The sequence below is a fragment of the Phocoena sinus genome, chromosome 1 (assembly GCF_008692025.1).
Source record: "Phocoena sinus isolate mPhoSin1 chromosome 1, mPhoSin1.pri, whole genome shotgun sequence".
Taxonomy (NCBI): Eukaryota; Metazoa; Chordata; class Mammalia; order Artiodactyla; family Phocoenidae; genus Phocoena; species Phocoena sinus.
Window position 1 is genome coordinate 156,254,938 of NC_045763.1, and position 25,043 is coordinate 156,279,980.

Consider the following 25,043-nt stretch of genomic DNA (forward strand, 5'->3'; position numbering starts at 1 on the left):
GGTTCCCTGACCAGGGATTGAACCCGTGCCCCCTGCATTGGGAGCGTGGAGTCTTAACCACTGGATCACCAGGGAAGTCACATAGTATTATTTACTATACTGGTCAGCCCTCCATATCCATGGGTTCTGCATCCAAGGATTCAATCAAATTGGGTCTGTGGTTGGTTGAATCTGCAGATGCCCGCAGATATGGAGGGCTGACCCTACTATTCCATTTTATATAAGGGACTTGAGCATCGTGGATTTTGGTATCTGAGGGGGTCCTGGAACCAATCCCCTGCAGCCACTGAGGGATGACTGTATTCCCTGTGCTGTACATTATAGTTCTGTGGCTTATTTACCTTATAATTGGAAGTTTGTAGGAAAAGGGAACTGAAAAGTCTTTATTCTGCTATCTTCTTTACACATTTGAATTACTGATATTATAACTTCATCAGAATGATCCTCAAGTTTTTCCTTTGAGAAACTCAAAAATAATTGGTTGTAATGAAAATGTTCAGATACAATTGGGAATGTTATGGCTCACTAAGATGGCCATCCTTCAGAAGTCCAAATCCTTATCAGATTATTTTTTTCATAGAGAAATTTCTTTCAGAACCACTAATTGTACATCGAACTAATTCTTATTATTTATCTAAGATTTATTCTTCCCAGTCAAGTTTTCTACTTGCCTATTTCTCTTTTTTTTTTTAAATAAAACCATCAGTGGGATCTAATGCCATGAACTATACTGCTTAAACTGTCTTTATTATACCTATTCTCTCAATTATTCTAAATTACCTTCCTTGTTAATTCTCAGAGTATATTATGAATAATGTCACCTCGTTTTTATTTATTTATTTATATTTTTAGTCCTTTCTTTAAGTGAAAGATTAGATTCCAGATTCAGGTGGCACTTTTGTCAGGTGGAATTCACACCCTAGTACCAACATTTTTTGTACCAGTGTTAATTTTTCCCTGTGCCTCTCCTACTCTATTAGAATATCATTGACATCCTATTAGCAGATCATTTTCATCTAAAATATATTTAGAAAAAATAATAAAATAGTTATTAATTGTGAATAACTTGTTTTAGCATTAAAAATGATTATTTACCAATCCTTACTGTCAATAAGTTCTTTCTTGGAGAAAGTTTTATGCATGACTCAATGTAGACCAAAGTAGCTTTCTGTTTAATACATAGGTATTGTCTACTAATACATACCTATTTAATACATAGGTATTGTCCACTAAAGAAGCTGTTGTTTTGTAAATTAGATTGTTTTGGTTTGAACTCATCCAAGTTCTAAAGATGGGATAGTTGATTAAATACATAATTTTATGGTTTTAATTTTCAGGTCCTTTGTAAAGGGTATGTCAGTGATTATTTAGAGACTTATTGCTAGATGATTATTAAACTAATTAGTATCGTATATTGAACTAATACTCAAATTTTAAAAGTACGTTTTTTCTGGTAACGTTTCTTCAAGTGTAGTTTTATTTCTTGCACTGTTCATCTTAGGAAGATTCATTTTTTTATTTCTTAGAAATGAGCTAATGAGTTTGCTTGACTCTCATTGGGAGAGAAACAGACCTAGGAATACAAGACACATTTAATGGAAAAGTATAGGACCAGCAAAGTAGAAAATGTTATTATTAGAGGACAGATATTTCATCAAAAGCTGTTCAAAGGGGTAATTTAATTATTTACTTATAATTTATGTTGATACAGAGGGAAATGATTTAACTGTTTTTCTTCTTAAAGTAACCTTTTTCCTTTTACTATTTTAGCCTGCCCAATCAAGAAGTCATAGTTGGACTGACAAAACATGTCAAAAGTCATCTAATATTAATAGCATTTGGAATAGGAGCTATTGCCCTAGACTTGAGCTGGACATTGTTTCAGATGCTACAAAGGTGAAGGAAAATCCAAGTACTGTGGGCATTGAACTAGTGATTAGTACTAAAGGATTAAATCTTCCAAGGAAGTCATCCATTGCAAAAAGGCCAAGAAGTGGTATGTATTTTGTTTTTGTGAAACACTAGTGACAATTGGTCACAGTTTAGAAGCTTTATGGTTTTAGTTCTTATATTTAGGCCTTTGATCCATTTTGAATTAATTTTTTATATGGTGTGAGGTAAGGATCAATGTTCACTTTCTTTTGTATATGGCAATCCAATTGTTCCAACACCATTTGTTAAAAAGATTATCCTTTTTCCATTCAATTGCCTTGGCACATTAGTTGACAATCAGTTGACCACATATGTGCAGGTCTGTACCATTGGTCTCTTTTCCTGTCTTTATTCCAGACACACTGTCTTGATTTCTGTAGCTTTTATAGTCAATCTTGAGATCTGGTAGTGTAAATCTGGTAGTGTAAGTCCCTAAGTTTGTTCTTCTTTTGAAAAGTTGTTTTGGCTATTCTGTGTTCTTCACATTTCCATACAAATTTTAGAATCAACTTGTTGATTTCTTAAAAAAAAAAAAAAAAAAAAAAAGCCTGCTGAGATTTTGATTGGGATTTAGTTGAATCCATATATAAGTTTGGGGAGAATTGACATCTTAACAATATCAAGTTTTCTGATCCATTTGTTTAAATCTTCTTTAGTTTAAGTCTTCAGCGATGCTTTGTAGTTTTCAGTTTACAGGTCTTGCACATATGTTGTCAAATTTATCTGTATATTTCAGATTTTTGATGCTGCTGTAAATGGTATTTTTAATTTCAATTTCTGGTTCATTGCTAGTATATAGAAATACACTTGATTTTTGTATATTAATCTTGTGTTTTGCAACCTTACTAAAATCACTTATTAGTTCTAGTATCTCTTTTTAGACTCTCTAGGATTCTCTATGTAGGCAATCCTATCACCTGCAAATAAAGATAGTCTTGCTTCTGGATACCTTTTATTTCTTTTTCTTGCCTACTGGAACCTCCATTACAGTGTTGAACAAAAGTGCTGAGAATGAAAAAAAAAAAAAAGTGCTGAGAATGGAATACTAGGTATTGGGAAAAGGTTTTTTCTTTCCACCATAGAATATGCTTAGAAATGGAAAGAATCCATTTCTTCTCTCTTCCTTCTTTCCCTCAGACATTACATGAATGAATATCTGACAACAAAAACAAAACAAAGCCCCTGCAAACTTTTAGTTCATGCCCTTATCTTTTAAATTTAGGTATAGATTATTCATGTTTGGCCAAAATGTCCTGATTCCTTATGAGCCTAAATCTTTTTCATGATAATATCTCTGAACCCTTGTTTCCTCTTCTGAAATGGGAACAATATTGCCTATCTCACAAATTTTTGTATACGTGATATAACATATAAAATAGCCCTGGTACATAGCAGGTACACTGTACATATTAGTTCCTTTCCTTCTTCTACCATCAAGGTAGGCTTATTCATTTTATGTAGAGAGCTCATCAGTAAATTACCTATGTCAGACTAAGTCTGCTTCGTTATAACTACCATTTATCAATGGATTTTGTCCACAGGCACACACACAAACAGAAAAACAGAACAAAAAACAGTAAATGTTTTCCCTCTTTAATGTGACAGCCCTTCATATATTTAGAGACAGCCATTGTGACCCTCCTAAATTTCTTTTGCAAGCTAAAAGTTCCTTATCCAGGTTATGCTTTGGATACAATACAAATTTCTTAATAATTTGTAACTACCACAGTGAGTGGTTGTTGAGATGTGGTCTGCTTACCATAGATCATATTTAGAATTGTGGCACTATTTCAGTCCTTCATCCAGCAGCTGCTTTTACTGCTGCAAACTAAGATAACATGAGCTTTTAGTAGTAGTATTGTCATTTTGCTGGCATTTCCTGAGTTTATAATCCACCAGTTGCTGTTAAGCCAGGTAGTTATATTTTTAAACTTAAATATGGGTTACATTATCCTTACTGAGGTAATCTTAATTCATTATAATCCATTGTTCTGCCTATTCTTTTTTTTTCTTTTTTGAAACTTTATATTGTCTTCTAACATGGGTATTATGTCACCTGGAAATTTGAGAAGTATGGCTCAAGTATGTCTTAAAGTTTCGCTTAAAATATGTATACTAAGTCTATGAATTTCTCCAAATAGCTAGTCTAACAACCTTATAAAAAGAAAATGAGATTAGTGTGGTGTGGCTTCTTGGTGAAGCCTTGCTGGGGATCTTACGATGTTTATTTTTTTCCTCTTCTGTAAGAGCTCCCAATTCCCTGCATAATAAACAGATTTTTACAAGTTTACTGACCTATAGGTTTTTTTTACTCTATACATTTTTGAATTTGAGGTATCACCTGGTCTGTAGTATTTTGGCACCCTCAACTGTTTTACCAACTTCTTAGAGTCATGAGCATTTACTCCCATGTGAGTGGAAGCTATTCAGACTGAGAATTAGTTGGACTAATTAAAAGTACCTTAATGCTATCTCTATGTCCTTGCCCATTTCAGCTGTAACATCTTACATTGTTTAGTCTTATGATTTATTCTTATACCAATAAAATGTGTTCGTTACACAGCAGTCTTCTAGAGCCCCATAGCTATGTAATGAATGAAGATAAGAGCTAGAGCACAAATTATAGGACAATCAGATACACCTCAAAAACCGTAACTCAGTGATGGTGTGTATATATAGCTCCTTGAAACATTTTTTTTTTTTTTTTTTTTTTTTTTTTAAACATCTTTATTGGGGTATAATTGCTTTACAATGGTGTGTTAGTTTCTGATTCACAACAAAGTGAATCAGCTATACATATACATATGTTCCCATATGTCTTCCCTCTTGCGTCTCCCTCCCTCCCACTCTCCCCTTCCCACCCTTCCAGGCTGTCACAAAGCACCGAGCTAATATCCCTGTGCCTTGCGGCTGCTTCCCCCCAGCTATCTACCTTACTACGTTTGTTAGTGTGTATATGTCCATGACTCTCTCTCGCCCTGTCAAAACTCACCCTTCCCCCTCCCCATATCCTTAAGTCCGTTCTCCAGTAGGTCTGCGTCTTTATTCCTATCTTACCCCTAGGTTCTTCATGACATTTTTTTCCCTTAAATTCCATATATATGTGTTAGCATACGGTATTTGTCTTTTTCTTTCTGACTTACTTCACTCTGTATGACAGATTCTAGGTCTATCCATCTCATTACAAATAGCTCAATTTCATTTCTTTTTAAGGCTGAGTAATATTCCATTGTGTATATGTGCCACATCTTCTTTATCCATTCATCCGATGATGGGCGCTTAGGTTGTTTCCATGTCCTGGCTATTGTAAATAGAGCTGCAATGAACATTTTGGTACATGACTCTCTTTGAATTTTGGTTTTCTCAGGGTATATGCCAAGTAGTGGGATTGCTGGGTCATATGGTAATTCTATTTGTAGTTTTTTAAGGAACCTCCATACTGTTCTCCACAGTGGCTGAACCAATTCACATTCCCACCAGCAGTGCAAGAGTGTCCCCTTTTCTCCACACCCTCTCCAGCATTTATTGTTTCTTGATTTTTTGATGATGGCCATTCTGACTGGTGTGAGATGATATCTCATTGTAGTTTTGATTTGCATTTCTCTAATGATTAATGATGTTGAGCATTCTTTCATGTGTTTGTTGGCATTCTGTATATCTTCTTTGGAGAAATGTCTATTTAGGTCTTCTGCCCATTTTTGATTGGGGTTGTTTGTATTTTTGTTATTGAGCTGCATGAGCTGCTTGTAAATTTTGGAGATTAATCCTTTGTCAGTTGCTTCATTTGCAAATGTTTTCTCCCATTCTGAGGGTTGTCTTTTGGTCTTGGTTATGGTTTCCTTTGCTGTGCAAAAGCTTTGAAGTTTCATTAGGTCCCATTTGTTTATTTTTGTTTTTATTTCCATTACTCTAGGAGGTGGGTCAGAAAGGATCTTGCTGTGATTTATGTCATAGAGTGTTCTTCCTATGTTTTCTTCTAAGAGTTTGATAGTTTCTGGCCTTACATTTAGGTCTTTAATCCATTTTGAGCTTATTTTTGTGTATGGTGTTAGGGAGTGATCTAATCTCATACTTTTACATGTACCTGTCCAGTTTTCCCAGCACCATTTATTGAAGAGGCTGTCCTTTCTCCACTGTACATTCCTGCCTCCTTTATCAAAGATAAGGTGTCCATATGTGCGTGGGTTTATCTCTGGGCTTTCTATCCTGTTCCACTGATCTATCTTTCTGTTTTTGTGCCAGTACCATACTGTCTTGATTACTGTTGCTTTGTAATATAGTCTGAAGTCAGGGAGCCTTATTCCTCCAGCTCCTTTTTTCGTTCTCAAGATTGCTTTGGCTATTCGGGGTCTTTTGTGTTTCCATACAAATTGCGAAATTTTTTGTTCTAGTTCTGTGAAAAATGCCAGTGGTAGTTTGATAGGGATTGCATTGAATCTGTAGATTGCTTTGGGTAGTAGAGTCATTTTCACAATGTTGATTCTTCCCATCCAAGAACATGGTATATCTCTCCATCTATTTGTATCATCTTTAATTTCTTTCATCAGTGTCTTATAATTTTCTGCATACAGGTCTTTCGTATCCTTAGGTAGGTTTATTCCTAGATATTTTATTCTTTTTGTTGCAATGGTAAATGGGAGTGTTTTCTTGATTTCACTTTCAGATTTTTCATCATTAGTATATAGGAATGCCAGAGATTTCTGTGCATTAATTTTGTATCCTGCTACTTTACCAAATTCATTGATTAGCTCTAGTAGTTTTCTGGTAGCATCTTTAGGATTCTCTATGTATAGTATCATGTCATCTGCAAACAGTGACAGCTTTACTTCTTCTTTTCCAATTTGGATTCCTTTTATTTCCTTTTCTTCTCTGATTGCTGTGGCTAAAACTTCCAAAACTATGTTGAATAAGAGTGGTGAGAGTGGGCAACCTTGTCTTGTTCCTGATTTTAGTGGAAATGCTTTCAGTTTTTCACCATTGAGGATGATGTTTGCTGTGGGCTTGTCATATATGGCTTTTATTATGTTTAGGAAAGTTCCCTCTATGCCTACTTTCTGGAGGGTTTTTATCATAAATGGGTGTTGAATTTTGTCGAAAGCTTTCTCTGCATCTATTGAGATGATCATATGGTTTTTCTCCTTCAATTTGTTAATATAGTTTATCACATTGATAGATTTGCGTATATTGAAGAATCCTTGCATTCCTGGAATAAACCCCACTTGATCATGGTGTATGACCCTTTTAATGTGCTGTTGGATTCTGTTTGCTAGTATTTTGTTGAGGATTTTTGCATCTATGTTCATCAGTGATATTGGCCTGTAGTTTTCTTTCTTTGTGACATCCTTGTCTGGTTTTGGTATCAAGGTGATGGTGGCTTCGTAGAAGGAATTTGGGAGTGTTCCTCCCTCTGCTATATTTTGGAAGAGTTTGAGAAGGATAGGTGTTAGCTCTTCTCTAAACGTTTGATAGAATTCACCTGTGAAGCCATCTGGTCCTGGGCTTTTGTTTGTTGGAAGGTTTTTAATCACAGTTTCAATTTCAGTGCTTGTGATTGGTCTGTTAATATTTTCTATTTCTTCCTGATTCAGTCTTGGCAGGTTGTGCATTTCTAACAATTTGTCCATTTCTTCCAGATTGTCCATTTTATTGGCATAGAGTTGCTTGTAGTAATCTCTCATGATTTTTTTTATTTCTGCAGTGTCAGTTGTTACTTCTCCTTTTTCATTTCTAATTCTATTGATTTGAGTCTTCTCCCTTTTTTTCTTGATGAGTCTGGCTAGTGGTTTATCTATTTTGTTTATCTTCTCAAAGAACCAGCTTTTAGTTTTATTGATCTTTGCTATTGTTTCCTTCATTTCTTTTTCATTTATTTCTGATCTGATTTTTATGATTTCTTTCCTTCTGCTAGCTTTGGGGTTTTTTTGTTCTTCTTTCTCTAATTGCTTGAGGTGCAAGGTTAGGTTGTTTATTCGAGATGTTTCCTGCTTCTTAAGGTGGGCTTGTATTGCTATAAACTTCCCCCTTAGAACTGCTTTTGCTGCATCCCATAGGTTTTGGGTCGTTGTGTCTCCATTGTCATTTGTTTCTAGGTATTTTTTTATTTCCTCTTTGATTTCTTCAGTGATCACTTCATTATTAAGTAGTGTATTGTTTAGCCTCCATGTGTTTGTATTTTTTACAGATCTTTTCCTGTAATTGATATCTAGTCTCATGGCGTTGTGGTCGGAAAAGATACTTGATACAATTTCAGTTTTCTTAAATTTACCAAGGCTTGATTTGTGACCCAAGATATGATCTATCCTGGAGAATGTTCCATGAGCACTTGAGAAAAATGTGTATTCTGTTGTTTTTGGATGGAGTGTCCTATAAATATCAATTAAGTCCATCTTGTTTAATGTATCATTTAAAGCTTGTGTTTCCTTATTTATTTTCATTTTGGATGATCTGTCCATGGGTGAAAGTGGGGTGTTAAAGTCCCCTACTATGAATGTGTTACTGTTGATCTCCCCTTTTATGGTTGTTAGTATTTGCCTTATGTATTGAGGTGCTCCTATGTTGGGTGCATAAATATTTACAATTGTTATATCTTCTTCTTGGATCGATCCCTTGATCATTATGTAGTGTCCTTCTTCGTCCCTTTTAATAGTCCTTATTTTAAAGTCTATTTTGTCTGATATGAGAATTGCTACTCCAGCTTTCTTTTGGTTTCCATTTGCATGGAATATCTTTTTCCATCCCCTTACTTTCAGTCTGTATGTGTCTCTAGTTCTGAAGTGGGTCTCTTGTAGACAGCATATATAAGGGTCTTGTTTTTGTATCCATTCAGCCAATCTGTGTCTTTTGGTGGGAGCATTTAGTCCATTTACATTTAAGGTAATTATCGATATGTATGTTCCTATTTCCATTTTATATATTGTTTTGGGTTCGCTACTATAGGTCATTTCCTTCTCTTGTGTTTCGTGTCTAGAGAAGTTCCTTTAGCATTTGTTGTAAAGCTGGTTTGGTGGTGCTGAACTCTCTCAGCTTTTGCTTGTCTGTAAAGGTTTTAATTTCTCCATCAAATGTGAATGAGATCCTTGCTGGGTAGAGTAGTCTTGGTTTCAGGCTATTCTCCTTCATCACTTTCAGTATGTCCTGCCACTCCCTTCTGGCTTGTAGGGTTTCTGCTGAGAGGTCCGCTGTTAACCTTATGGGGATTCCCTTGTGTGTTATTTGTTGTTTTTCCCTTGCTGCTTTTAATATGCTTTCTTTGTATTTAATTTTTGACAGTTTGATTAATATGTGTCTTGGCGTGTTTCTCCTTGTATTTATCCTGTATGGGACCCTCTGTGCTTCCTGGACTTGATTAACTATTTCCTTTCCCATATTAGGGAAGTTTTCAACTATAATCTCTTCAAATATTTTCTCAGTCCCTTTCTTTCTTTCTTCTTCTTCTGGAACCCCTATAATTCGAATGTTGGTGCGTTTCATGTTGTCCCAGAGGTCTCTGAGACTGTCCTCAGTTCTTTTCATTCTTTTTTCTTTATTCTGCTCTGCAGTAGTTATTTCCACTACTTTATCTTCCAGGTCACTTATCCGTTCTTCTGCCTCAGTTATTCTGCTATTGATCCTATCTAGAGTGATTTTAATTTCATTTATTGCATTGTTCATCGTTGCTTGTTTCATCTTTAGTTCTTGTAGGTCCTTGTTAACTGTTTCTTGCATTTTGTCCATTCTACTTCCAAGATTTCGGATCATCCTTACTATCATTATTCTGAATTCTTTTTCAGGTAGATTGCCTATTTCCTCTTCATTTGTTAGGTCTGGTGGGTTTTTATCTTGCTCCTTCATCTGCTGTGTGTTTTTCTGTCTTCTCATTTTGCTTATCTTACTGTGTTTGGGGTCTCCTTTTTGCAGGCTGCAGGTTCGTAGTTCCCGTTGTTTTTGATGTCTGTCTCCAGTGGCTAAGGTTGTTTCAGTGGGTTGTGTAGGCTTCCTGGTGGAGGGGACTAGTGCCTGTGTTGTGCTGGATGAGGCTGGATCTTGTCTCTCTAGTGGGCAGGTTCACGTCTGGTGGTGTGTTTTGGGGTGTCTGTGGCCTTATTATGATTTTAGGCAGCCTCTCTGCTAATGGGTGGGGTTGTGTTCCTGTTTTGCTAGTTGTTTGGCATAGGTTGTCCAGCACTGTGGCTTGCTGGTCGTTGAGTGAAGCTGGGTGCTGGTGTTAAGATGGAGGTCTCTGGGAGATTTCCGCTGTTTAATATTATGTGGAGCTGGGAGGTCTCTTGTTGACCAGTGACCTGAAGTTGGCTCTCCTACCTCAGAGGCAGAGCCCTGACTCCTGGCTGGAGCACCAAGAGCCTTTCATCCACACGGCTCAGAATAAAAGGGAGAAAAAGTAGAGAGAATTAGTAGAAGTATGAGGAAAGAAAGAAGGAAAGGAGGAAAGGAAGGAAGGAAGAAAGAAGCAAAGAAGGAAAGAAAGGGAGGGAGGGAGGGAGGGAGGAAGGAAGGAAGGAGGGAAAGAAGGAAAAAAAGACAGAAAGAAAGATGATACAGTAAAAATAAAATAAAGTATAATATAGTTATTGAATTAAAAAATATTTAGAAAAAAAAAAAAGGGACGGATAGAACCTTAGGACAAATGTTGGAAGCAAAGCTATACAGAGAAAATCTTACACAGAAGCATACACATACACCTTCACAAAAAGAGGTAAAGGGGGAAAAATCATAAATCCTGCTCCCTGAGACCACCTCCTCAATTTGGGGTGATTCGTTGTCTAAAGGAGGGAGGGAAGGAAGGAAAGAAAGAAAGAACGAAGGTAAAGTATAATAAAGTTATTACAAGTAAACTTAATTATTAAGAAAAAGAATTTTTAAAAAAAAGTCATGGACGGATAGAGCCCTAGGACAAATGGTGGAAGCTAGAGTATACAGACTAGATGTCACACAGGAGCATACACGTACACCTTCACAAAAAGAGGAAAAGGGAAAAAAATCATAGATTTCGCTCCTAAATTCCCCCTCTTCAATTTGGGATCATTCCTTGTCTATTCAGGTATTCCACAGATGCAGGGTATATCAAGTTGATTGTGGAGCTTTAATCCGCTGCTTCTGTGGCTGCTGGGAGAGATTTCCCTTTCTCTTCTTTGTTTTCACAGCTCACAGGAGCTCAGCTTTGGATTTGGCCCTGCCTCTGCTTGTAGGTCGCTGGAGGGCGTCTGTTTTTTCGCTCAGCCAGGACGGGGTTAAAGGAGCCGCTGATTCGGGGCCTCCGGCTCACTCAGGCCGGGGGTTGGGGGATGGGGGTAGGAGGGGCACTACGTGCGGGGCGGGCCTGCAGCTGCAGAGGCAGCGTGACGTTGCGGCAGAGGCCGGCGTGACGTTGCACCAGCCTGAGACCCGCCGTGCGTACTCCCGGGGAAGTTGTCCCTGGATCCCGGGAACTTGGCAGTGGCGGGCTGCACAGGCTCCGCGGAAGAGGGGTGTGGAGAGTGACCTGTGCTCGCACACAGGCCCCTTGGTGGCGGCAGCAGCAGCCTTAGCGTCTCCCGCCCGTCTCTGGGGTCCGCGGTTTTAGCCGCGGCTTGCGCCCGTCTCGGGGGCTCGCGCCCTCAGCCGCGGCTCGCGCCCGTCTCTGGGGTTTGCGCTTTCAGCCGCGGCTCGCGCCCGTCTCTGGGGTTCGCGCTTTTAGCTGCGGCTCGCGCCCGTCTCTGGAGTTCCTTTAAGCAGCGCTCTTAGACCCCTCTCCTCGCGCACCAGGAGACAAAGAGGGAAGAAAAAGTCTCTTGCCTCTTCGGCCGGTGCAGGCTTTTCCCCGAACTCCCTCCCGGCTAGTCGTGGTGCACTAACCCCTTCAGGCTATGTTCAAGCCGCCAACCCCAGTCCTCTCCCTGAGCTCCGTCCAAAACCAAAACCTTAGCCTCAGCTCGCAGCCCCGCCCGCCCCGGTGGGTGAGCAGCAAGCCTCTCGGGTTGGTGAGTGCTGGTCGGCACCGATCTTCTGTGCAGGAATCTCCCCGCTTTGCCCTCCGCACCCGTCGCTGTGCACTACTCCGCGGTCCCGAAACTCCCCCCTCTGCCTCCCGCAGTCTCCGCCCGCGGAGGGGCTTCCTAGTGTGTGGAAACTTTTCCTCCTTCACAGCTCCCTCCCACTGGTGCAGGTGCCGTCCTTATTCTTTTGTCTCTGTTTTTTCTTTTGCCCTACCCAGTTACGTGGGGAGTTTCTTGCCTTTTGGGAGGTCTGAGGTCTTCTGCCAGCCTTCAGTAGGAGTTCTGTAGGAGTTGTTCCACGTGTGGATGTATTTCTGGTGTATCCGTGGGGAGGAAGGCGATCTCCGCGTCTTACTCTTCCGCCATCTTCAAGGTCCCCCCCTCTTACTTTTTTCGAAACATTTTTTTTTAATGTTGAAACAATTTTTTGAACCAAACATTAGTTTAACCATACATTTAATTCCTTTTTTTTTTTTTTTTTTTTTACATTCAGAATTAGGCCCTTATTGTATAATGAGTGTAGAGCCTTACAGAATTGATTGTACCCTGAAATTTTGGTTTAGGTAATTTCACATAAAATAGTACAAATAATTGACATTAAATCATAGCCAATGTTTGAAATTGTAAAACACAGCCAAGGGAATTTTTTTTAAGTCATTCTTTTATTTCCTTTTCTGATGCATAGTTTAAAAAAAAATAAGACTTCATCTTTAGGACAATAGGACATGGACTGTGAAACTAAGACCAAATGTCTAACTATACATGAAATAAAGATTTACAGATAATTTTGTTTTTACTTAGAAGAGCTATCAGAAGATGATCTATTTGGTCAGTATTCTACTTCCTTTACAAAGAAGATCAAGAAAAATAGTTGTGAAGGTGATAAATTATTGAACTCTTCTGAACGATTTATGCCTGACCTGGTAGATGGAAATACTATTAAAAAAAGCTTAAGCACACCACCTAGGACGAGAAACAAATTTGCAACATTTTTACAGAGAAAAAATGAAGAAAGTGGTGCAGTTGTGGTTCCAGGAACCAGAAGCAGGTATAGTTATATCTACAGAATGTTGTGTGTCTGTTGTATTATATACCCTGTTGGTATTTATTTTAATTGTCTTGAATAACATTGAATCTAATGGGAAAGGTGTAAGACCTGGCTTAATCCAATTACAGTTTTTTATCATGTATTGCTTTAGTTCCACTGTCCCTTGAACTTCTGTTACTTTTGTAATCTCTCCATGGAGAACCAAAATAAGAATTGTAGACATTACTACATTTTGCATTAGAAAAACTCTGTTACTTTGGGGGTTCCTCCCCCCCTACTTTGTTTCTATTTTTTTAGTTTCTTTAAGAGCTAAATATAATTTTGCAAAGTATTTTTAGAAATCTATTTAAATGCAGATGACTATGGATTTCTCATATTAATTGATAATCTGATACCATACTAGATGCTGGGTTACAAAAATGAGAGACATAGTTTTTGCTCTTGAGAAACATGCAGTTTTTCGTAGTTGGAGAAGTAGGTCAGTAACAAAATCTTTCCATACAGTGTGGTAAGTACAATGACAAAATCATACATGAGGTGTTTTGAGGGCATCTAATGCTGAGGCAATGGTTGGAAATGGTGGGAGGGAAGGGATGAGTGTTAGGTGCTGTTACCTAGGTTTAAATGATGAGTGGGTGAAGCGAAGAAGGGAGCCAGATACTTTCCCAGCAGACTCATGCAGCTTGGACAGAGGCATGGAGGTGAGCAACAGCACGGAGCATGGGGTTAACTCTTTGCTGCTGATCACTGCTATTATTACTTCTGCCACAATGTAAGTTGGGAAAAGGATGAAAAGGGAGCAGAAATGTAGATGATGAGGGAGCGGAAATAAGCAAGCCAGTTCATGAAAGGCTTGTAAGCCAATCTAAGGAACTTGAGTCTTTAGGGGTGATGGGAAACATTTAGAAGGTTTTAATCAAGGGAGGAGTATGATTTGATTCCTGGTTTAGATAGACCACTCTGAACACACTGTGAAGAATGGATTCTAGAGGGCTAAAGCTGAGCAGAAAGATTAGTTAGGCTGTTGCCATAGTCCCTGCTAGTGAAGATGAGAATTTGAAGGGTCAGTATAACTTAGGGGTTAGGAATTTGGACTCTGGGGTTAGACCACCTGGATTTAAATCCTGTCCTATTTACTCATGAGATGTTTGACTTGAGCAAGTTAATTTCTGGGTGCTTCTGTTTCTTCAAGGCTAACAAGTATAACAATCTTAGGATAGCTGATAGAATTAAATTATTACCATAAGTAAAGTGCGTAAAATATTGCCCAACAGATGATAAACATACAATAAATAGTTCTTATTTTATTGACTTCGGATAGTGGTACCACAACTAGAAACAGGAAATTTAAGTGTTAGAAGTTATTTAGGCATGATTTAGTAACTTTAAGAAAGAGAAACTTTATCAGCCCCTGTATTTCTCTAGAAGACTTAGAATGAATATTTTTTATTTTTCAAGTTTAATAAACTAGGTTGCAGCCAGATTTGTCTAACCATGATGATAGGAGAAGGACATGAAGGAATGAACCACTGATAATCCCTAAGCCTCCTTTAGGGGATGTTTCAAACCCTTCTCCCATCAAGTCTTGCCAAGGAAACATTCACAGTACAATGAAATGATCATTTAGATTCTTCCTTTGTTAGTCACCCTCATTAAAGGTGCTTGTTAACAGTGGAATAATAAAGAAGTAGGCCTTAAAAGATGGAAAATAGGATTCTAGATGATTTATGCTGATTTATACATTCTAGAAAGTTGACTTCTGTCATTCAGAGAAATTTTTGGAGCTCGTGTTTTATTTTTCCATTTGGGTGAAAATAAGATTTCATGTCTCTGCCTCTTAGTGCTTCTTTTTCTTTCCATTTAGGTGAAACTAGAATTTCCTTTTTCTGCCTCTTTGGAGACAGCTAATGAGAATAATGTTTGTGTGTCTCTACAGGTCTTGGCTATTAAGTCATTGTGGAAGCTTAATGAAATCTCTGTCTGAAGCTGTAAATAGCTGCTTTATATAGCTTAGTTAGTAGTTTCGCTAAGAAATTGTTCAGAGGATGCATTAAATGCTTGGAGAAATATTTTTCTGCATCAACCTCCTGTGAAATAATAATTGGGAGTAAATCTTTGATGTATAATTATGTGATCTAGATTATAGAGCAATATCTAATAATAATTAGATATTGTTAAATTAGTTTTCTTAGCTGATTTTCAAAGTTCTTTTATATGTTATTTCTCACAACAGTATTATGAGATATTCAGGTTGGCGTTATTTTCTCTATTTTGGGCTAAGAAATTGAGGCTCTTAGAGGTTAAGAAATTTCCCAGGGTTTTATAGTTAGTATTAGTGATAGGAAAGATTCCTAGTCATAGTTGGCATGGTACCTTGAAAAGAGCACACAATCTTATAGGCCTGGACTTGAATTCTCACTCTGTCATTTAATTAGTTGAGTGATCTTTCATATGCCATTTAACTTCCCTGAGCCTATTTTTTTAACTATAAAATATGGATGATCATATGCATAAGACTGTTTTAAGACTAGCAGAAGTTATATATATCAGACACCTGGCACAGTGCCCCGTCACTAATATATATGCCAGTGGTCATTCCCACCCCATTCTTTTTAATATAACATAACAGGAGGTATTAAATTTGCAAAAGATTGTCTCCAATCTGTTGCTTTTTGGAAGTCTGTTTTAAGTCTTATCTTTATTATATAGATACTTATCCTAGAATACTGCCTATTTATTTTCTCAGATCTAGAAATATAATTATCAGTTAAGTCACACCATAGGCTGTTTGGAAAGAAACAGCTGTGAACTAGGAGGGGTTCTGGGTTTTAATTCTGTTCTTTAGTTGATTAATTTTATAACCTTGGGCTCTGTTACTCAAACTTCTCTTACCTACGAAATAATACATAGAAAAATGTTTGGATATCATAGGGGTTATTGTTTGCTTAAAAGGGAGCTGATGTTTCTTGCTCAGTGAAAAACCGAGTAAGACTTTTCCTTTTACATGCTGCTTCCTTCCTGCCCTGTGCCCACACACATCAGCTAAGGGTTTGATGTAAAGATAAGAGAGGATATTTACTCTCCAGCATTTAGTAAATATTCTGTTTAATCATCTTGGATTTGAACTAATGCCTATTAATGAGGTAAATTCTCTTTAAGTTTCATATTTAGCTGATCATACACTCTAGGATTTTCTTTTAAAACTAAAAACACTCCTTGACTACATCCTTCCCAGTAATGATACTGATCTTTGTTTCATTTATATTGGAGTTTTTTTTGGTTTTTTTTTTGCGGTACGCGGGCCCCTCACTGCTGTGGCCTCTCCCGTTGCGGAGCACAGGCTCCGGACGCACAGGCTCAGCGGCCATGGCTCACGGGCCTAGCTGCTCCGCGGCATGTGGGATCTTTCCGGGCCGGGGCATGAACCCGTGTCCCCTGCATTGGCAGGCGGACTCTCAACCACTGCGCAACCAGGGAAGCCCTATATTGGAGTTTCTAAAAGTGATTTTTTTTAAAGCTGCTACCCTGAATAAGTACTACCTCTTTAGTAATACAGAATTGAATAATTGATTTGAAAGTCTTAACCTCAATATTTAAATTAGTGTAGAAGTTTACAGGGTATATAAAAAGCTTGGTAGATTAGTATACTACTACAAGTTCCTAGATGGCTTGCTACTACTAGGAGGTAAGCTAAGATGAGGGGCAAATGGCTAATTTATTTTGCTTTTACAAAATAAGAGACCATAGTTATAAAGTGTCCTTTCTGTTGCATATTTCTATATCTGTTCAAATATTTGAGTATCAGCCATGTGTAAAATCTATTTTGCCTTTATGAAATTAATATATTTATGAGATTTTTAAAAAAGAACCATTTTTCCATTATGAATCTTGTCACCTTTGTGAGAAAACTCTAAAATACTTCTGCATTCTTTCTGTTGTTTTTTTCTGTTAGGTTTTTTTCCAATTCTCTGGGTTCTGCTGACTGTATATCAAAGAAAGCAAGCAGCCAGTCTCTAGATGAAACTGCTGTCACAGATAAAGAAGCTAATGTAAATGAATCAGATTGTCTAGATGGCAAGAAGTTGTTAGATATCAGTGTAGCACATAATTCAAGTGAGCATATTCCAGATGATGTGACTGTGATTGCTGAAGAGTCTCAGTCTTTTAAGACCAGCAGATTCACGAGGACCATCTCACCACCCACCTCGGGTACACTAAGAAGTTGTTTCAGTTGGTCTGGAAGTCTTGGAGAGTTTTCAAGAACACCAAGCCCCTCTCCAAGCACAGCATTGCAGCAGTTCCTTAGAAATAGTGATTCTGCCATCTGTCTGCCTGAGAATAATGAGCCGTCTGATGTATCTCAGTTAAAGAGTGATGAGTCAAGTGATGAATCTCATCCCTTACATGAAGTGGATTGGTCTTCACAGTCTCAGGAAAGCATGGACTTATCACCACACAATTTAAATGCATCAAAACTTTCTCAGCCTTCTAGTAAGGATTTAGATTCAGAGGTAAGTCACATTATGAAGCGTTTGTTTTCAAATTCATATGTAAGAGAAAATAGGGTGTTTATCAGACAATTGAGGAAATTTTGCCTACATTATGGAAATAATTGATTGTTTTAATTTTTCATTCTAGATCTTACTGTGTAGAAAGTTCATGTTTTATTCATCTGAAGGGCTTCTCTGTATTTAAGACTCTTATACATTTAATCTAACTATATTTCTTGAATCACTGTGTTCCATTGATAGGTGTCTCAAGTTGTGGAGCACTTAAGACCTAAGCAGAATGATAAGCTTCATGAAAAGTTATTATAAATTTAATATTTAAATCCTTAATATACTCTTGAATTCAGACAACATTTGAAACCTTATAATGAAATGGCCCTGTTAATGGGATGGTGTTCATCGTAAGTTTTAGTACTTCAGAAATACATTTTTTATCTACTCTTACTATTCTTTTTGCAGTTCCCATTTATGACAAAACAAAATAGTAATAAAAGTGATTTTATGTTATTCTGTGTAAATTAATAAAAGCATCCTAGCCATCTTTTTAATTTGTAAAATATCTTTATCCTTACTTAAGTAAAATCAAAGCTCCGGATAAGTACTGCTCATAAGACCCAGTGACATCATATTTTAAAATGACATGATGGCATAATAACATTCTTTAATCTGAGTTATCTTAAATTTATCAATTTAACATACTTCATTTCATGTTCACAACTACAGTTACCAAGTTGTAAGAACAATTACAGCCTTGGTAATATTTGACAGAACTTTGAGTTCTGATAATCCTGAATATTAAACATCTAATAAATCAGTATATCTTGTGTTTATAAAAAGGAAAGTATTTTATTCAAGTTCCTAAAGGAAACTTGAGTTGTATTGGACTCAAAGACAAAAGCCTAGTTACAATATGGAAGCAAATTGTTTTCATTTGGAGAAAGTGGAAATCAATTAATATATTCAAATCCAAAGTCCATTCCATGTAGTGTTTTTTAAGTAAGAGTATGCCAAACCAAGCCCTTGAGGCTTTTGCTTTTCTTTTCCCATTCACTCACTTTGCCTTCAGTTTATCCATACTGTTCTAGAAGACTGTTTCTTTTAACATGAGGCTCCATTTTTGTTCGTTTGTTTTTTGTGGTATGCAGGCCTCTCACTGTTGTGGCCTCTCCCGTTGTGGAGCACAGGCTCCGGACGCGCAGGCTCAGCGGCCATGGCTTACGGGCCCAGCCGCTCCGCGGCCTGTGGGATCTTCCCGCACCGGGGCAAGAACCCGTGTCCCCTGCATCGGCAGGCGGACTCCCAACCACTGCGCCACCAGGGAACCCCTGAGCCTCCGTTTTAATGTCATCTTTTTCATTTTCCACATCTTACTGCATTTTTCTCATGGTACCATTTGGGTACCATCCCAGTTGCTATTTCTTGAACATCTTTCTTTAAAAATCACTGTCTATTTGTGAGGATACTTTCAGGTCTGCTGAGCTCCTTTTGGGTGTTCTTGTTCCTTTTCCAGCAGACATCTTCCTGCTTTACTAACTTTGTAAAGCTTTTAGCATGTTTTACTGAGAAACCTTACCAGCTCACAGCCTATGGGCTCATCATGCTGACAGAACTCTCCACACTTCTGTCTTCGGGGCTAACCATTTTTGTGATTATCAATTATAGAAACATAAATTCTCTCCCCTCAAAAACAAACAGACTAACTAAGAATCATTCATTAAGTCATCTCTTGCCACCAGATGTGGTAAATTCCTCTTTGCATAAATGAATTAATCGTCAAACAATTGGGACAATAGCAGGTAACATAAAAACTGTGTAATCTTTCTTTATTCAGAAAATGTTTTAAAGTGCCATTGGGGCTTCATTTTGAATATCAGGTTTTACTGTATGGTTTTGAAGAAAATGCATTGGAGACTTCTACTGGTGGTTCACTGTGAAAAGCAACAACCATGTATTCTATGTATACTGAGTTCATTAACAGTATTGGAGATTAATTAATCTTAGGATCTTACTCTTGATCTTTATTTTAAGAAATGATACAGCCCAGAGTCATCACTACTATAAGCAAGAAATGTTAGAGTTTCTGTAAGTTACAATCCAAATTAATGGAGTATTTTTCACTTTTGGATTGTTTTAAATATATAATACTATGTAGAATCTCAAGATAAATATTTAAAAAAAAAAAACTCTTGAAAAATGCAGAAATGTAAAGCCTTCTGAATTTGCATTCATTGTCCTTTTTTATTTGACTTTTGTGGGAATCCAGATAATTCTGTCTATAGAAAAGTCTTACATGATGGGATTGGGGTGTAGAGGGTAGGTCTTAAAAGTCTTTGCTGAAGGTAACTGTGCATTTGATACAGTGCTACTCTACTTCTTGAAAGTATATGCCTTTTTTCTCTTTAATGTTGAACATGTTACACAATGAAAAAGAGATGTAGAACTATACTGGTTCAACCTTTTGTAGCTAGTAATTTATGAAAAGTATTAGCCAAGTTTACAAATGATGTTACAGCAGGAGACTTTTTTTTTTTAACAAGAGAACAAATCCACACTTTTATTTATTTACTTTCCAAAAAGTTTAAATCCTTGAAGGGGTGCAGCATCACGTGGATTCTGTGTCCAATGGCTTTAGCAGGAAGATTGCTTCAGAATTTGGCATGAACCCCATGCCATTGTTTCCATGAGCATGAGTTATTTTTCCCTAGATTACTCTGGTTTTGTTGAGTTTGCCACCATGAGTTACAGTGTTGTTCTTTGCTTTGTACACATAAGCATACCTCTTGCATAGATAGAAGTCAGTTTCATCTCAAGCATAAACACCTTCAATTTTAAGAAGACCTGTGGGCTTCCTCTGGTTCTGGAGACTCTGCTTACAGGTTTTTTTTTTCTTTCTTTCTTTTTTACATTGGGGCAATGTGGGATGCATGAAAATTTCAAGTATAGTCTTACATTGCCTGAAGCAGTTGTAGATTCTGGATAATATCACAATATACCAGACACTGGGTTGGCTTTAACATTATGTGACACAGCTTGTGCCTTGCTCACAGTTTGGAAGGGGATACACAGAACATCCAGTACAAAGATGACCTTGAACATGGATTTTGTTATAGGATCCAGGTCCCCAACATTGCAAACTTGGGAGGAGGAATTGAGATCTATCATGTCAGTATGGTTTAATCATGGCAGGAAAGACTCAGTGAAAATTACTCTTATATGTTTGGACCTGAAGTGATTAAGAAATGAATCACTGCAGCCATCTGTCCATTAAATAGGAGGGCAGCAAATGCTTGGCATGTCTTTTTTTTTTTTCTTTCTCCCAGGACAGTGATCTCCATGTTGTGGGGGTTTTTTTGTTTTGTTGAGGTATAGTTGTTTTACAATGTTGTATTAGTTTCTACTGTACAGCGAAGTGGAGTTCCCTGTGCTATGCAGCAGGTTCTTATTAGTTATCTATTTTATACGTATTAGTGTATATATGTCAATCCCAGTCTCCCAATTCATCCCACCACCATCCCCCATGCTTATAGTTTTTTTTTTTTTTTGCTTATAGCTTTTTAATTTATATTTTACACAGTTTACTTCTTCAGCTGGTTTTCTTTAGTGAAACTAGCAAACACCATTCTTTCCACATTAGATTAATTTTCTTTTATTCTATTTCATGCTTTTTATACTTTTTTTCTTCTGATAAATTACATTTTATTTACACTGATTTTCTCAATTTACTTGTTTTATGTTTTGTTGAATATTGGTCAGTTGTCATAAAAATTTGATAGTAAAAATCTAAGTTTGCTTTATTTTTTCATCTCGGGGATCTAGGAATCTGATTGCAATTTTAAGTCACTTGATAATCAAGGTAATCAGAAATCCAAGCTATACTTATTTCATTTTTCGAAAAAAGGCACGCTTCTAAGGAACAAGGTAAAACACTTACTTACTTAAATTATTTTTAAATTTCAGAAGCAGTTCATGCTTATTACCAGGCAATAAGAAATATAAGCAAAATTAAAAATCAAAATGCCTATATTCTTATTTACACAAAATGTCTACCTTCAAACCATCTAGAACCGTATTTGTGCATGATTTGTAGGTGTGTAAATTGTGAAACCTGCTATTTTTCTCTTACAGTATACAGAACTTTTTCTATGTACTTACATAACATTACTTATAATGAATAAAATATGCCATTGTATGGGTTTAGCTAATCTTCTTATGTTTGTCCTTTACCCTAAAAATTTTTGCTGTAGCAAAGAGTACTACAACGAAGATTTTGTTGGTAAATATTTGAGTATTGTACACATTTTTGATTATTTTGTAGGGGTGAATTCTATGGAGTGGTATTACTGGTCCAAAGGCATACATGGTTTAAAGCTTTGATGTATATTGCAAAAAGGCATTCTAGAAATTGGGTACCTGATAAGCCAAGCTTTTTTTTTTTATCAAACTATGTAAATATATGTGTGACTGCATAGTGAAAACTTGTAAGTTAAAACCTATTTTATATATTAAGTGTTCTTGCCTGTAAATATCAAAATACTAATTCCTGACTTAAAAATGGGCAAGGGACATGAACAGAAATCACAAAAGAAAAAGCACAAATGGCTGATTAACATATAAAAAGCACATTCAACCTTATTAGTAATCACTGCAAATCAAAGTAATAAAATATTTCTTACCTCTCATTTTTCCAAAAAAGTTTTTAATTTACTCATTTTATAAGAGTATAGTGAGATGAATAATCACATGTTTAGGAGAGTAAGAATTGTTGTGCCATTTCTGGAAAGCAATTTGAAAGAGTTCAAATAATTTAACCCAGTAAGTGCATTCTAAAACTTGAGCCTAAGGAGATAATGAGAGTTTAAATACAAGAGCACTTATTCTTGCATTGGTTGCAATAATGAAAAATTGGGGGAAAAAAATCTAAATATCTAGAAATAAGAGAGTGAAATACATTAAATACGTTGTTGGTTTTAGCTCTTGGCTGGTAGATATATAGGTGAATTTTTTTTCTTTGTTTTCTCATGTTCTTCTGTAGTGAACCTATATTATTTTTCTTATATTTATACAAGAAAACTATATTCCTATAGTTAACATATTATTTTCTCATGTGTATTTTTAAAAGCATAAAACCTTTACAAAAATTTTAAATAAATGGCATGGCATATCTATTTGAAAGAAAGTCCCCATCTCATACTATATAAATATAAAACTGAAAGATAACAAGGATATGAATGTAAAATATGTAAATATAAGATTCTTTTAAAAATCTTTGAGAAAGGCTTTTTCAGACAGATACTGTCTTGGAAAGATGTCCATATTATTTTTGAATGAAAAGGGAAACCATGCTATTAAACAATATTAAACACAATAAATAGCATGGTATTTTTGTTTGCTTAAATGCTGGAAAATACACGTGTGTATGTTTGTACAATCATAGTAAAATGTCTGGAAAGATACCAAAATTATTCACAATGATAGGATTAGAGATGTAGAAAGTACTTTCTCAAAAGGAGTTATATTAAAGATGATGGTTTAATGTCCTCAAAAGGAGGACATTAAACCATCATCTTTTTATTATTTTTATTCTTTCTGTCAGATTTGCATTGTCAGTGTTTTAACTGTCACTTCTGTTTTGGTGACAACTCCCCAGATGAACCCTCCTTCTTGCTCCCTAATATCCAAATTCAGTATCTAAAATCAAACTCATGTTTTTTTAACCTCTAACCAGTACTTCTCAGAGCATTTTTATCAGTTATATAAAATTATAATATTTGTTCTATGTCACTTAGTTTCAAAATCTTACGGTTGTCCTCTTTCCTTATAACCTCCAGTTGGATCCTTCTTTTTCAGGGGTTAAAGACAAACAACCAAATAACTATACCTATCTAAATCCTGTTTCTTTCTTTGTCTTATTTCTTGCTCTCCCTTTTCCCATCACCAACATCCTAATTCAAGATTTCATCTTTCGTGTGTGAGTCCTTCCATTCTTTATACACCCTCTACTAGATTTCATTAATTTTAAAGCCTTGTTTTATATTACTACACTCCTACTATCCAAAAAAAATAGCAACAAAATTTTAATGGCTCCATATTTCACACAGCATAAAAATCAAGTCAGACAAAGACAAATATCATATAATATCACTTATTTGTGGAATCTAAAAAAAATGATATAAATGAACTTATTTACAAATCAGAAATAGACTCACAGACATAGAAAACAAACTTATGGTTACCAAAGGGGATAGCAGGGGCAGGGGTGGGGAGATAAACTAGGAGTTGGGGATTAACATACCTACTACTATATATAAAATAAATAAACAACAAGGACCTATTGTATAGCACAGGGAACTATGCTCAGTATCTTGTAATAACCTATAATGGAAAAGAATCTGAAAAAGAATATATATATATGATATATATGTATATATAACTGAGTCACTTTGCTATACACTTGAAACTAACACAATGTTGTAAATTATACCTCAAGTAAAAAAATCAGTGGATTCAACTTAAATGTCAGTAGAGATCTGTTTAAGTAAATTACGGCACATTTATACAATGGAAAAAACAGGCAACCTATTCAAAACAAAATTCAGTTCTACATGTGAAATGGAAAAATCTCCAAGATACATTGTTAAGTAAAATCAAGATATATTAGGCAAGAAAAACAAAGTACATGACATTTTGTAGTATGCTGCCAGTTGTGTGTGGGGTGTATGTGTGTGTGTATGTGAATGAATTCAGTGGTTGTACAGGAAACTGGTAGCAGTGACTGCCTAAAGGCAGTGAGGGGGTAAGCGAGACTCACTTTTCTGTCTGTTCTTTTATACTCTTGATTTAGTGCCAGGTACATGTATTACCTGGTGAAAATATGATAATTTTTGTAGATGTTTATAAGCACACTTTTGCACATCGATTTTAGGTTATTTTTTGTTCCAGTGTATAAATAATAGTTTGAAATTAAATAAAGGTAGTTGCTTTAACAGAATAGTATTAAAACGGGCATTTAATCTTCAGGTTCCTGGGCTGTATAAATCTAGTTCTGTGGACAGTCTTTCTACAACCAAGATCAAACCTTTAGTACCTGCCAGAGTCAGTGGGCTGAGCAAGAAGCCATCAAGCATCCATAAGAGAAATCATCATAATGCCGAGAACAAGCCAGAATTGCAGATAAAAATCAATGAACTCTGGAAAAATTTTGTATTTAAAAAGTGAGTTATCTTGTAACTTATTCTAAAATGATAAATATTTTTTTCTGTAATTTCAATCCCTGTCTCCTCTTTCTATTTTCATATGAATCAACTTCTTTTTCTCTTACCCTAAGAAAATTATTTTCCTCTAGTCCCTTTAACTGACTCTTTGTAAGAATATTTAACTTCAGTTTCTGTACCTTCTTTTAGTGAAAACGTGGCAAACTAAAAGCCTCAGTTCTCAATCTGGCTTTGGGGTCTCTCTGTTGTTAAGCAAATTACTTTTCCAGGCCTTAAGTGTCTTATTTTTCTTTCCTTCTGAATGTTGTTTTAGACATGGGAAGGTAATGCTCTGTGGTACTTCTGGATTTAAAGCAGTTTGTTTCCCTAAATT

General features: G+C 36.3%; 1 protein-coding gene across 4 annotated transcripts in view; it reads left to right on the forward strand.

Moving 5' to 3' along the window:
* Positions 1 to 25,043, forward strand: part of EXO1 (exonuclease 1) — a 52,670-nt gene that overhangs the window by 19,835 nt on the left and 7,792 nt on the right. For 2 of the 4 annotated variants that reach the window (XM_032611850.1, XM_032611875.1), the window contains 5 exons: positions 1,771 to 1,996; positions 12,705 to 12,951; positions 16,904 to 17,462; positions 21,276 to 21,377; positions 24,477 to 24,670. In XM_032611850.1, the coding sequence (XP_032467741.1) occupies positions 1,771 to 1,996; positions 12,705 to 12,951; positions 16,904 to 17,462; positions 21,276 to 21,377; positions 24,477 to 24,670 (1,328 nt within the window). The remainder of the gene's footprint in view (positions 1 to 1,770; positions 1,997 to 12,704; positions 12,952 to 16,903; positions 17,463 to 21,275; positions 21,378 to 24,476; positions 24,671 to 25,043) is intronic. The other 2 variants (XM_032611859.1, XM_032611867.1) reach the window with 2 other exon arrangements.